The following is a 15819-nucleotide window of genomic DNA, read 5'->3' on the forward strand; positions in this document are numbered from 1 at the left end:
CCACCCACGTCTACTAGCCCCCCACCCCCACCCCTTAAAATTTCAAGTTTGTTTTTAAAAAACAATTTCAACTTCAAATATTTATTTTTCACTCCTACCTCAAAATTTTAACTTTTTACTTGTCCTAGTTTACTTGTTATTTTTGACAAATCAAGAAATGACAATTTTTTTTATTATACCCTCAAAGTTAAAGAGTTAATATTTTTTAAAAAATAGAAAATCTTTAATGGGTAAATTGACTTTGAATTTTATCAATTAATAAGAATTAAATGATAATCTCACTATGAAAATTAGTATTATTTACTTAAAAATATGTCAAAGTCAAAACTGAACAAATATATGACTTCCAATTTATGTATAACTTATACATTATAAAATCATAATATCATTAATATAGAAGCTATTAATACATGAATATATATAGTCAAAGCAATACATTAAATCAAACAATAATTAAGACATACAAATGTATATATAACTAATCTTAATATTATTAATTTTCAATATAATTAATATATCATATTTTAATATTATTCTTATACACTCTGCTAAATATCCGAATTTTTATTAATTGTAAAAAAGATATTTGCTGTAAAATCCAAACCCTCTTATTTTCAAATACGAGGGTCTACACAGTTCATACATTGCATATAATACTTTTTAAAAATCATTCAATAACATCGACGACAAAATTATTTATTATAAGAAAATATTTTTATAATAGATACTTGATTTAAGTAAAATGTATCAATATTAACTATTAAGAAAAAAAATATATAGTAGTAAATCATATTGTAAAAAAAACAAATTATATGATGATTGAATTAAAGAAAACAATAAAATAATATAATAAAAAAAGCTAGTATTAGGTAGAATTAGTACATACAATATAGATCTATGTCTAATAATGTGATTTGCATATATTGAAATATTAGATATATGAGAGAGTGACGAGTGAAATGAGAGAGGGTCAACGAGATTTGTTATATATTTCAGTTACATGCATATGATTTTACTTGAATATAATACATTTAATTTGATCATATATATTTGAGATACATGTATCTAGACGTATTTGAATATAGCATAATCTTATAAGATTTATAATATTACAAAATAATCATCTCTTTATCATTTTATATATATACATATATGTATATACAAACCCAAGAGTATAATTATTTCATCTCACAATCAAATATGCCAAAGTATAAAATGCTTCCACCCAAAAATGAATAAATCAAAAGGGTCTAAACTCTAAAATATCATACATTTTTTAGACTATACACTTGGCTAGTTTTAAACCTTGGATTCTAAAATCTAAAGTATAGTAAGATATAATTCTGGTGAGACATCAATAACAGATAAATCCCATCACAACAACCGTGGACCAATTTTCAAATTACAACCACAAAAATAATATCAAAGTCTTCTTTAACAATCCAAACCTATGTACTTTCAGAAAAGGACCCTTCATATCACACGTACCATTCAACAACCATACGAGTTTCAAAACGAATATATGCTTATTTTCTAATCAGTGACAGAGTCAAAAATTTTATTAAAAAAAATTACATAGCTAAATTTTGATCTAGCTAAACGTGTGTGTATAGATATATATATATCATGTGCTTTAGTTTATACGACATAACTGAAATCGACATTTGATTTTATTATTATTATTATTGAATATTATGGTCTAAATAAGATATTTCATAATATTTGTGTGATCATAAAACTATTAAAACTTTGTTCTCTTACGGCCCGTTTGGATTGACTTAAAAGTTGGTCAAACCTATTTTTAGTTCAGTTTTTGACTTTTGAAAGTGTTTGACAAATATAAAAATTATTTAAAATAAGTTACAAATAACTTAAAATAACTTACAAAGTGTTTGACAAAGTCAAAAATGACTTAAAACAAATAAAAAATGAATCAAAATAAATCAAAAAATGAATTAAAATAAGTTAAAAATAACTTAAAATAAATCAAAAACCAAAAATAGGTCTCCTCTACTTTTTATTTTTCCTATTTAAAAATCATTTCAATACTTTTTATTTTTTACTTAAAAATTATTATTTTTTAAGTTAATTCAAATGAATTTTTAATCAATCATGTCATAATATAGGTATGATTATTAAAATTTCTCGTTAAGAGTGAAATGAGAAGTGTAGGGTCATTTGTTTATTTATTTAGTCCAGTCTCATTACTTTTTAATGAACTAAAAAAAGTGCGATATAAACTGAAAAAGGAAAGAAGTATGATATATATACATTTTTAAGAAAAATGACTTTTTTGAAACTTATAATTTAAATATATTCTACCATTTGTGCGACTATTAAAAGACCTTAGAAATATCATACATTTAAGGATGAAATGAAAATATAAAAATATTTGGTTTAATTAAACTAAAACAAATAGTACATTATTAAGGATAGATTGGGGGAAAATAAATTATATTATTATATAAAAAGCTGTCATTCTAGTTTAGTCTATTACTACTAAATAAATACTGTGACACAAAATGATACATAATGCTCTATTTCTGTACAATTAATCAGAATTTATAGAAATATGTCAAATCAACTAAACCAAAGAAAAAAATCATCATAATTTCTGTGGGTACATTAATGTATGTGGACTCTATGAAATCATTTTGTGGGTTTCCATAATTTTGGAAATAAAGCTTTAAATTTTGGCCATACAAATATATCTTTTTTAGTAAACCAAAATTGACTTTGTAACAACTTGCATATCAAAAATAAAAATAAAATCAAATCATATCCTCTAGAATCTATTAAAGTTTCATGCCTTAATCAAGAAATCTTTTTTTTTAATATTGTTTTTCTGCTAATTAGTTGGATTTCCTTTAATTTATGAATCTGGCCTCTTTGAATATATATATATATATATATATATATATTTGATTAGTTGGATTAAAATTAAAGTACAAGATATATTTGTGGTTTAAATTGTATAATTTGGATACTTTTTCGTTATTAATTTGATGTTTTTTTTCTTAAAAAGCTTTGGAAAAAAAAAGAGGAGAAAAATGTGTGTTATTTTTTTAAATTTAGGATTAGTAATTTCGAGATTGTTGTTTCACAAAAGAGTGTAGTTTAAAAATACTATCATTTGTGGCATAAACAATTTCTTAATTAAATAACAAATAAATTATAAAAAAACATAAGATAAAATAATTTCACAATTCTTAGCGTTATAATTTCTCTTATTATATTGACCAAGTAAATAAGGTTACAATTACGTAAGTACAAAATGTGTAATTTTAGACGCGCAAAATTTGGCGAATTTATGCACAATTTAAACGTTTTCTTTTTCTTCTTTGAAATATGTTTTTTTCTTTTGAATTATATAGAGTTATAAAGGTTAGAATAATACATCAAAATAGAAAAAATAAGAAGCTCCTATTTGTTTCATTTTTCTGATATATTTAGAACTTTACTATTTATGTTTTTGGTCTGTATTATACAACTAATTTGTGTTTCCCAAAAAAAAAAAAAAGACAATTGGTAAGCTCTAAAACAAACAATTATACCATTAATTGAAACTATTTGATCTGTTTGAAAAATGCACAACACAAGCCCTTTTGGTCTTTTTCTTTCTTTAATTTGTGGGGATTATTTTAAATTCGATTAATTTAAATTAGCGTCAAAAAATTTTACTCAATCAAAGCAATTCTATTCGAATATGATTCTCAAATTTAAAATTTTTAATTAAGAACAATATTTACCACAAGTTTTCAATGTTCACTAATTTTCTCTTTAATAATTTTGATTACAACCCTTTGTCTTGACGATCCACGTGCATTGTCAAGAAAGTGCTTTAAACTATTGCAATTATATACTATACTTTAAAAACTCTCATAGAAAAATTAAAGTTTTTTCGAACTAATCACATAGAAAAATGAAGGATAAAAATTCTAAATTTATTTTAAAAATTGAACAACTAAGTTAATTTAAACTATAAAAAATACTTAAACAATGCACTTACTTTAAAATAGAGAATAAAACAATTAATAAATTTTAAATTTTAAATTCATCTGTTACACTATTTTTCATCTATAACAAGGACAAGTGTCAATATTATCTTTTCTTCCAATGACAATGAATTTTATGTGAATAAGCAAACACACCCTACACTCCAAATAAAACTCTCTATAAATACACACTTTGCCATATTCTTCACTCATATCTTACTTAATCTCCTCCCAAAAAAAAAAAAAAGAAACTTAGAAAAATGTGCAATGGAAGAAGAGAAATTGAAGAAGAAAAAATAGAGGAATTACACAATAGTATTGTTTGTGAACTTTGTAAATCAGAAGCCTATGTATATTGTGAAGCAGATAATGCATTTCTTTGTAAAAAATGTGATAAATTAGTACATACTGCTAATTTATTTGCTCAAAGGCATATAAGGTGTATTCTTTGTGGAATTTGCAAGAAATTAACAAAGAGGTATTTGATTGGAGTTTCACATGAAGTCATTCTTCTAAAAGTTGTTAGATGTACTAATTTTGATGAGCAAAATTGTTCAACAAAAGTGAAAGAACCTTTTTTGTTTCTCTAATTATTTTTTTTAAAAAAATGTAATTTGGGTTTTTCATGATATGAAGAACAAGTTGATATATCTCTTTGTGTTTTTTCTCTTGTGATCTTCACTTGAATTGTCCATTGGATTTAATGTCTACTTTAATTTTTCTAGCTAATATACATAGATTATTATACTAAGATTGTTTAGTAAAATCGTTTCGTATCGAGAGATTAATATTTTTTTTTATTCTGTATATGGTTACAAACATTAATTAATTTCGAATTGTTTGTTACACTATTTTATACTAATGATATGATAAGTTAGTCTATAATCTATATATATGTGGTGCTAACTAATTTCATGGGATTACTTTGTCTATCCCATTCCATACCAAATGACCCATATATATTCTTTGTGTTTTAATTTATTTATCTTGTTTTAATTTGATGAAGTTTAAAAAAGTACATAATTTTAAACCATTATATGATGTAAAATTAAAGATGCGTAAAATGTATTAAAAATTATTTTAATTTTATAATCTTAAACATGTTTAATAGAATTTTTGAATTTAAAAATTGTAAAAAATAAAACTTGACATTTTGTTATTGGATCAATAAGACAAACAAAGTCATCGGTGAAAGTACATATTTTACCTAAATTACTATACATATAATATATTCTGTCATTTTCTTTTAGTTTAAGCGTTCTGATAAGTTGCGAACCTTTTAGAAGGGTTCTTATTGTTTTATTTTATGGGGACTTGTGTAGAATTTATCAAACTAATTAGAGATATAAATATTTTCAAACCTAATTCGTAAGAAAATAATAATAATAATAACAAACCACTTCAATTATTAAAGCAGGGTAGATTATTACATTTTGCATAATTTAGGGACAGTAAAGAAATAGATAAATGTTATCTTTGATAGCATGTATATTATGAAATCCTTGTCTTAATTTGCCCATTTATTTATTTTTTATTTTTTAATTGGCCATGTTTTATGCAGTTGGCATTGGAATTTTTTAAGCCATGATTGAATAACATTGATTAATTAAGTAGTAGCAAAATAAGGACCCTACTATCGTGAAAACATAATTATGTGTTGATGTACAATAAAATCATGAGGTTCATATTATTTCAATGTCAAGAATGAAATTTAAACCATTATTATAGGCTTTATCTCAAATCAATCTCCGGATATTCTTTTTTCAATTATTGCTCTTTGAAATTAATTTGGAGTAAAAATTAAATTAAGTTTTTTTTTAAAAAAAACATACTAGGAGTGTCATACAAATATTCACATTTAATTAAAAAAAATTAGATTTCTTGATTGTTTTGACATGTATTATTAGCTTTGGCTTTATAGACGTGATGAATTTGTTTTTTGGGACGTTATTATCGAGGTTGAAAACGTATGTATCATTTGAACTTATGTTATGTGTTATAAAACTATTCATTTTCATATCATTTTCCAATTAAAAATTTGTATAAAAATATCATTTAAAATTTGAATTCATAAGGCTTGGCTTCTATGCTATCATATTTAATTGTTTGACCAAAGTGTCTAGCGAAATCAAATTTTCTATCACCCAAGATACTAAAGGTCTACATGATATGGTTATCCTCTTCGTACCTTATTTATTAGATTACATCGAGTATATCGTTATTGTCTAAGCAACATATCACTCTTGTATCATATTCAAGAGCATAGTATTTTAAAGCATTTTCAGGTTAATAGTTCAAATTTGCAAAAAAGTGTATATAAGATTTTGCGTCTATTCGTATTGACTTATTCAAAAGTTTAGCTATGTGAACTATCAAATTGTGTAATATCTCGAATTCTTAATTACATATGTGAACTATCAAGTTATGAATTTCCTACTTAAACGTTTATTGAAATACATAAAACTATCAGTTATTAGATAATTCAGATACAAAACTCAAAAAATAAACATACTTTATACCTATTTTTAACCTTACAAACTTTGTATACAAATTCTAATATTTTCATTTTCTAAAATAGTCAAAACTTATAATATTTTATTTTATAAAAATAAATTTCGGTTACGACTTAAATGCTGGTCCTAATATTGGCCATCCGTGAAAATAGATGTATCCATTTTCCTACCTTTTTTTTTTCTTTTTCTTCAATCGAAGCTTCTTCTGCACGATCGATTTCTTCTAGAAGATTCTGCAACAGCGGAGAACTTGATCAATCTTCATCGTCTCCACACTATCAACGAATCACTGAATTCTCTCAACTTTGAAGATTTCAGAGGTTATGGCTGATGACGATTTCCTTCAGCTCCTCAAGAGAATTGGGGCATTTCTTACTCTCAAGATTTCTAATCTCTCACAAACACTGGTTTTTTTCTCTCTCTCTTTCTCTTTCGCGCTTGCTCTATGGAAATTTAATTTTGTTTAAATTGAGGAATTGATTTTATATTGTTGTGTTATATGAAAGAGATGATGGCCAAAAACAAATTTGAACTATCAGTTTTTGGTGAGTTTCAGATCTCAACTGTCAATTGTTCGATTTTCCTAACTGAACTATCCATCACGTAGTTGAGTAGATGGTGATAATTCAGATAGGAAAATGGAACAACTCATAATTGGTCTAGTTAGCTTTGAAGTCTGTTTTAATACATGATTGGTAATAGTTGAGCTAGGAAAGGGGAAATGGTGATAGTTCAGTAGGATATCTAAACAATTGATAGTTGGGGTGAAGTTCACAAGACAATAATAGTTTTTAGATGTGATTTTGACCATAACCTCTAATATAAACAATGGTCTTGGGGATTTATATAGTGAACAACTCATAATTGGCCTACTCTGCTTCAAGCTGTGGTTTCATACATGAATGGTGACAATTGAGCTAGATTAGGGGAACATGGTGATAGTTCAGTAGGAAAAGGGAATAATTGATAGTTGGGTATAAACAATGTTTGTGAGGATTCAGATAGTTCAGGTAGGAAAATGGAACAACTCATAATTGTCCTAGTGAGCTTCATGGCGTTTTTTAGTAGATAGATGGTGATAGTTCAAGTAAGGAGGAACATGGTGATAGTTCTAAGTTCGGGTAGGAAATGGGAACAATATATAGTTGGGGTGTGAAACTCGTGAAAAGGTGATAGTTCATGTGTGTTTCTGACCATTACCTCTTATATAAACAATGTTTGTGAGGATTCAGATAGTTTTACTGATTAATTTGTTGATTATCAGTGTCGTTAAAGGTTCGACTACCACATGCTTAAACCCAGAAAGTAGACCCAGTGCTTAAGCTTGTTTAGGTGATGGTTTTGCCTGAACAAACGCTGGTGATATGATTAGGTATTAGTGTTTAATTACATATGAATCGGACCGTTTCGAAGGATTATAGGTCAAGATCATGTGGTTCATTGGGAATTAGAGAGGGGAAAATAAGCAGATATGGAATGCTAAATTTTGATTATTTTACTGGTTATATCTTTGTAGGAGGCAGAACCAGTGATATAATAATTGTTAAGAAGTATTATGGCAATGGACTTTTTCTGATTAGGAATAGAATTTAGAAATTTAGTATTAGGTGACTGGTTACTCGTCTAAACTAGAAACTTTTGCACACTTGCACATCTATCAGAAGTTGAAATGATTTTCAAATTTGATTTGCATTGTTATAACTTTCATATATTTCATTCCTTTGTAGGTTTTTTTAGTTCATTTTGTCCATATAATTGTTGTTCCTTTTGTATTTATTTTTGCATTACCTATATAAATCATTATTTCCCTCATTATGTGTCTTCACTAAAATCCACTGATTATTTCTAGTTAGTACTTAGCTTAAAGTACCATAGAATATTGATGGTTTGCAACACACTTAATTTTGACAACATGATGGTAACCTTCCCCCCCCGGTTTGGATTGAATTTTCTGAAAATCACTGACTTTGGCATGACCCAGTATGTTGCACATAGTTTTAAGACAACTGTTCCATAGCCTGAGAAATATCAAAGTGTAGAATTAGATGACTGCTCAATGTAGTGTTTAAGACTTCTAAAGTGTGACTGCCAGAATTTTTTCTACCACTTGTAAAATTGAGGAAGATAATGGACACAGAACAAGCAATTCCAAAACCAATAAACTGCCATTTATCTAATTGCTTCCAGATATAATCTTTCTATCACACAGGAAGTAGTGTTACAATAGCTCTTTTTAAAAAAACTAAAATGAATCCTATGGCATTCCAAAGAAATATGTTTTAAATGTGTGCTACATTCTCTTAGATGGTAACATTTATTTTTTGTAAATGCAGGATTCAAGATCTGCAGGAGCTATAGCAGGTCTTGCATTTGCAATAGTATTTATCTGGAAAATAATGAGATCACCTAGTGGACCACAGAGGAGGCATCCTAAGCAACAAGCTGTTACACCTGGTAGTTCTGGTGTAAGCAGTCATTTTAGTGAAAATGTACCGACTTCAGAAGTTAGCCCCCCTTCAGAGAATTCAAATGCACAAAATGTCATTGATGAGTTCTTTCAGCCCGTAAAGGTAGAAAAAGATTTTTCATTTGCCCCTTATCCCTTTATATATAATTGGTGGATAAGTGACTTCTTCTAATTAATTTGCAGCCAACTCTTGGGCAAATAGTTAGGCAAAGATTGGGTGAGGAGAGGAAGGTATCTCTTTATGCTTCTGTTGTTACTATTTATTTAAAATACACTTCTCCCCCATCTCCAAGGCATTGTGGGTGCCATATTTGATGTTCAACATACATTTATTAACTTATAAGAATAATTTGAGATCATGGGCTGCCTGCATTTGTTCCTTTTAAATAAAAAGTTTCCGTTCTTTTTAGGTGGCTTTGTCAATGATTTTTCTTCTTCTTCAGAATATGCAAAAAATAAAATAAAATTGGTGTTTGTCAAGATATCTTAAGCTGTGTTTGCAAAGAACTTCTTTTTCAATACTGTTTTTTGAAGTTGTAGTTTGGGGGTGTTTCTGAAGAATGTTTTTAAGAAACTCTTCATGCAAAAAGAATCATTCAAACACACCTAAAGTTTTCAAAAACTTTTTTCAGTTATTGTCCAAATGCTGCTTAAATTATGGAGATAGTTTCTACAATAGTTTTTGTGCAAATAGACCCATGGCCGATTGGGAGATCAATAAGACCCATGGCCTAGGTTAGTGAACTCCATACCACTTTGGAGGGGTGCCTGCATGAGGTCAGCCCAAGTGGTTGAGCCTACGTCATAATTTGCAAATAGATTAGACTAGTTAATGTAAATAGAAAGAGTTTAAATGTGAAGGATTCACCAAAGATTAGGGATTGGTGCAATGGAATCAACCAAGCAATGCACTAACAAGATTAACTATTTTATTCCAATAGCATTGTCCTCTTAGGCCTGAGCCCACCACCTTGCGCTCAGTATATTTACTCAATGGTGAGTGACTGCATGTAAATGATGACTGATCTTTTAATAAATTTAATGCCTTAGTATGTTATAGACATATTACATAGGAATATCTTGAACATCATCTAATATAGTCTTGAAATAGGATCTCCTAGGTAGGTACTTAAGTTTACCTAAAACTAAAGTACAATTTTTCGGCTTTGTCATATTGCTTTTATATTGGGTGCACCTTCACGAGAATAGATCATTATCAGATGCTAGCAATTATTCTTCAAAGAGGATACTGTCTTCTTATCTTTAGAGGGTAAACTAGAGGGTTAAGATGAGTCTTTCTCATTGTGGGATGATTTCTACTAACCACTATTGTGTTTTGATATCCTTTTCTCTTATTGTCACAACTGGACATTTTCGGGACTATGCTTACCCTTGTGTACATATGTAGGCATCAAATGAATTTTGAGTTATGTCATTTATTATAGTTTTCTTATTTTAACATTTGCCTACCGAAACATGTAATTGTAGAATATATTTGTATAACTTATACATGCATGCACTTGTGAGCATAACATACATCCATATAATGTATGAAGTTGAGAATCAAATGAGTATGTTTCTCAGGAAACAGTGAAAAGTTAAGAAGAGTCTTATAAATTGCGATTGGCGAATTTACCGGTTATATTAAAGATTGGTCTTAGTTTTTTGTTGTTTCTTGAGCTAATGCTTTGTGTCCCTTTTCAAAAAGATTCTCCTAAACAGTGACATCCATAGAGGATTCAAAAAGCAGTTCTGACCCTACTTAACGCCTCCCCCAAAGATCCCTCTGTATTGTTGTTTCTCTTAAATTTTTCTATAAAAACACAATTTATATTTCCATTCTTTAAGCCGTTTAAAACATGACCCGACAAAATGTTGACTTGACCCCATTTCCTTCTCCTTTGCATTTTTGTCCAAACTCACCCAAATATGTTAATGTGATGTGTGAATTTGGTGAACTAGCCACCTATTTAATTCTCTAACTAATACAATACACATGTTACGATAAATTTTAGGGAAGAGTGATCTATCATAGACTTACGGACACTATAAGTGTCATTGAGAATCAGTTTGTAATTAGATCCAGTAGATTCACAACAAAAGCTATATTTTTGCTAAGAAGATTTAGAAAATTTATAGTGAGAGGAAAAAAGATCTACACGTGGTTTATCGGCTTGGAGAAAGAATATGATAGGTTATCAAGAAATGTCATTTGATAGGTATCAAGAAATGTCATTTGGTGGCATAGGAAAAGAAAGGACTTCATGATAAATATTTGAATATCATAAAAGACATGTACGAAGGACTCGTCATTAGAGGGAGAAACAGAAGAAAACATGAAGGAGTTCCCTACAAGGCTATAACCATGGGTATTACACCAAGGACCCATATTGTGCTTGTGTACTTATTTAACCAAGTTATGAATGAACAAACCAACACAATCAAATGAGGTCCCAAGTGTGTCCGCATATTTATATGTGAATTGTTAAATGCAAAGCTACCATGTAAATTACTCAAAGTTCAAGTTAATGTCTACGTAATCCCAGAAATGAAGGTTGTTACACTTGTAATCTATTCATTCCCTAAAATTGAACTTACTCTCGCTCTCTCACTATGGAATTCGTAATTTGAAAAATATGGTAGAGGACATGTGGAGTATCTTTTCTTATTCCACCCCTTTGCATCACCGTGAATGAGTACAATTTGTCTGCCCTTTCCACCCATTGTCAAGAAAAGAGAGTAGTACACATCTTTTTCTTGACACACGGTAATTGCTTGTTTGGTCCAGTTAATGTCTTAACTTACTAGGAATAAGTCGGTAGCTTTTTAGTTTATTGAATAAAGGGGGCTTCTTTCTGTCAATGCTTTGTGCATTTGAAGTATAGTTTGGAAGTAATTAATTGGAGGCATAACTTTATGCATCTCATTCTATGTGAAGTTGTTTGGTTGGACCCTAAGTTTAAGAAACTAAGTCAGGCTTTTGATATGTAAGCCAAATATATGCAAAATACCAAAAGTATTCTTGTTTGATAATTGATTAGAATAGTTCCACATATCTTTTAGTTTAACTCTCCTTGCCTTGTAAAAGAATAACTTTGATATCAAGTGGGTCTAAGAAGACATTGATTACAGGTAAGACGGCAATATTAATAAAGTAATTTACTGATTGCAACATCAAAAATAACTGAGAGAATAATGGTTGTCTCTACCTCAATTTTAAGAAAGAATGTGCTACTCGACCAAATCTTATCTGTTCAAGGTTTTGCATTCTGGCATCACTTCCCTGATTCTGTTTGACAGTGTGTTTATTTTTATTTTTGTCACAGTAGCGTAAATACTTAGACAATCTGCATATTATTTCACTTTACAGGTAACATGTCGGTTGCTTGGAGTAATCCTGGAGGAAACGAGCCCAGAGGAACTACAGGTTATTAAGTATTATTTTTGTTGATTGTGCATCCATTTAAACATGCAGTTGACAATGTTTATACTTTTCCTTTGCAGAAACAAGCTACTGTTCGATCCTCTGCGCTTGAAGTGTTGCTCGAAATCACCAAATTTTGTGATCTTTATCTCATGGAGAGAGTACTTGATGACGAAAGTGAAGTTAGTGCTCGCTCTATTATATTCCATCTGTATGTTGATTAGTAGTTGCGAGAGATCCAATCCCTTTTAAACAAACTTATCTTCATTGCCTGACTCGGAGAGGATTTTGGAGGTCAGATGCCATTTGATGCCGTTTTCAAAATGAAAAGGGAAAAGGCTGTCATTGTTGATTGGCTTTGTACACCAAATAAAATTGGCTCTCTGAACTGATCCCTAAATTTTAAATCTAAATAGATTTAAAAAAACAGTATCTTTGGTGCTAAATCTTAAGTAACTCTAAAAAAATAGTTGCCTAAGCAATACACTCTTCTCTCTGTTTTTATTTTCTTGGGAAAACTTACATCACATTAATTAATCATCACATACATTATCCAACATTCATCTTTTTCTTGTTTAGTAGAATATTTTCACTTACTAATCTGCATAATTTAATAAAATTGCTTTCTTTGGTATGAAGTCAAACTAAAATGAGATAGGATGACCATGTTTCAGCTTCTTTTGGATTTCTCCTTTCTGAACATCTGATCTTGTCTACTATTTCATGACTTCATGAAGTTCTCATATTCGGTGCATGATCATTTCTTAGCACATCCACTATCATAGTTATGGTGCATCTTAATGGTGGCTGCAGTGTTGATCCATGCTCATTCAGTTTATATGAGTAATTTGCATGTGTATCAGCACATTCTTTTTCTTGCATACATATTCTTAAAATGTACGAATATTTGCAGAAAAAGGTCCTACTGGCTTTAGAAGATGCTGGAGTGTTTACATCTGGTGGCATGCTCAAAGACAAGGTAACAACTAATCATTGTTCAACTGTGAAAGGAACTCAAAATCCGTTTATAATACTTTCATGGATCTCTTGTTATTATGTTTGTTTTACAATGAGTGATCTCTGCAAATTTTAATCTCAACCGTGTGTCTGTGAATATTTTTTCTTCTGTCTGCATATGAGTATCCTCATCCTGGAAAATCTTCCTACTGCTCCGTAATTCTGTATGTGTGATCTTACATAAGCTAATGTCCTCTGTTCTGGAAAAGTTAATGTTCCTTTCCTTTTAATTGTAGTACAAAACATCCCCTGAGGTTTTGGTTTGTAAAATATATGTTCCTTGTGTATTTCTAGTACTATGTTAACGTCCTAGTCCCTTCTTTGAAGTTGTGTAGCACAATTGTTCTTCTAATTTATAGGTGGACAAGTTTAACCCATATACTTTAACTTTGTTCTTTTTTTTTTTTTTTTTTTAGAAAAAAGACATTCTCAGAATTTGTTGGGTCATGAATATAATCTTACCATCCTTTCTGCAACTAAATTCCTTTGTGCTCTAACACACTTAAAAGATAGGCCCAATACATTGACGGAGTTTAAGACCTTCACAGTTTTTTCATTTTGGTACCTCATCGTCATACCTATTGGAAACTTAATGCTTCCAACACTGTGCCTATTAAGCACAAATTTTACAGATCCACCCCAACAACAAATGTGACTCTCACTCTCTTTTGACCCTGCGGCGTGGCCAATCAAACCTCTAAAAATACATTGTCATCAAACAAAAAATAAGAAAGAAATTTGCCCAAACAAAAATAGAATTTGGTGTCTCAGCCAACCACTCTCATAATCTGCAACACCATCCATCACCTCTCCACACCATTACACCACCTCTTAACTACTAGATGTTTATCTTTCTCCACCGTGGCTTCACCAAAAACAGCCAGTAGACGCAGCAACAAACAATTCGCCAGCCTCACCCACCGGACCAATTTTCACAACCAGAAAATTGTATCACAGTCTTCCTTTGCAAGGTATATATACACAGGTTCCCCCCCTACACGCACAAAAATGAATCTCTCTGGGGGTTCTTGAAGAAACTTTTGTCATTCCCAAGATTGCGGTTCTTCAATCAAAGCTCTGGTCTATTACTCACGTTACACTCTATTAATAGACTTTGTTCATATTTTATTTAGGGGCTCTCTTTCTAGTTACAGTCTTGCATGAAAGCAGATAATAGGCAGTCCTCAATTATCAGTGAAGAGTCATCACCAAATGTTATAGTTTTTGACTATGTAGAGAGTAACATAATGATTGGTTAAATCTATGTAGAGAGTAGACTTGTCCCTGGAAGATGTGAATTTAGTTGTATAAAATGATCTAGTATCCCAGCTGTCATAGTTTTGAATGTTTGATATAAGATGCAGCAGTTTGAATTGATGGCTCAGCAGTCAGCTGCCATTTCAACCTTCACTATTTTTCTAGTGGTCGTCTTTCTTGTACAAGCGTATTATGCATTTATGTATTACTGATTTGATTGTTATACAGGTTCTCTTTTGTAGCATTGAGAATGGACGAACATCATTTGTCCGACAACTGGAACCTGATTGGCACATTGATACAAATCCAGAAATTGTTTTCCAATTAGCGGTACTCCTTGTTTCCTTTGACTGTCAGCATGAGCATCCCATAAAATTTCTGGTCTTCCTTCTTCTGGTATTAGGAAATTTGCAAGTTTAGCCTTGTAGTTTCTTGTCTGTTAATGTGAATGCCGTTTACAAACACATACAGTTACTCGTCTCTTCTCATAGTTTAAATGGCAGTATGGCTATGCAGATTTTAATGTTTTTCCTCTATTCATATCTGTCTGATGTGTTGGTACTAACTGATTGCAGAGATTTATCAAATATGAGCTACACATTACGCCTACCAAGTCAGAAAGAACAGCTATAAATGTCTTCAGTTCGACGTCTTTGGAGCAGTTTTTTGGAGCAGCTTAGACGCATCTCGTTCTAACATTTTGGTTTGTTGTTTTAGGTCTCACCGTCCTCTTCAAGTTTGGGCTGTGAGAGTTCATATTTTTAACTCAATTACATCTTCTTCTGGTACCTGCAACTGCATAATTTTGAGGTTCAAGGAAAAACTTTTGTATATTACGCTGTTGTACGCAGAACGTGTCACTTCATCATCATATCATATTCATATGGTCATAAGTGAAGAAGATTTTAACTTCAAAAGATAAATTACGATTTTACCTCTTCACAAAATTTAAATATTATAAAAAAAAACTAATTAATAAAATGTTAAATAATAATTATATGGTATTAATTCATTATGTTTCTACATGGAATAAATTCATGGAATTCTAAAATGGAGTTTGGTAAATAAAGTGTTACGTATCAACAAAAGACAATAAATTATATTCTTTAAAATCGAAATATCCTTCAACATTAAACAACAAAATGT

General features: G+C 29.9%; 1 protein-coding gene and 1 pseudogene across 1 annotated transcript; both read left to right on the forward strand.

Annotated features, from left to right (window-relative positions):
- The first annotated feature begins 6645 nt into the window (after positions 1–6645).
- On the forward strand, positions 6646–15590 carry LOC107005516 (peroxisome biogenesis protein 22-like). Its single transcript, XM_015204128.2, has 8 exons — positions 6646–6915; positions 8842–9078; positions 9159–9206; positions 12346–12402; positions 12480–12581; positions 13313–13378; positions 14902–15003; positions 15249–15590. Exons 1-8 carry the CDS (start codon positions 6832–6834, stop codon positions 15351–15353), a joined length of 801 nt encoding a protein of 266 aa, XP_015059614.1. The 5' UTR covers positions 6646–6831; the 3' UTR covers positions 15354–15590.
- LOC114075452 lies at positions 9666–9788 on the forward strand (annotated as a pseudogene).
- Positions 15591–15819: the final 229 nt, after the last annotated feature.

Source organism: Solanum pennellii, chromosome 12, assembly GCF_001406875.1.
Source record: "Solanum pennellii chromosome 12, SPENNV200".
NCBI lineage: Eukaryota > Viridiplantae > Streptophyta > Magnoliopsida > Solanales > Solanaceae > Solanum > Solanum pennellii.

Coding starts and splice junctions, on each gene's coding strand:
- LOC107005516 (XM_015204128.2), top strand. CDS start 6,832: ATGGCTGATGACGATTTCCTTCAGCTCCTCAAGAGAATTGGGGCATTT. Junction 6,916..8,841: donor CTAATCTCTCACAAACACTG/GTTTTTTTCTCT, acceptor TTGTAAATGCAG/GATTCAAGATCTGCAGGAGC. Junction 9,079..9,158: donor AGTTCTTTCAGCCCGTAAAG/GTAGAAAAAGAT, acceptor ATTAATTTGCAG/CCAACTCTTGGGCAAATAGT.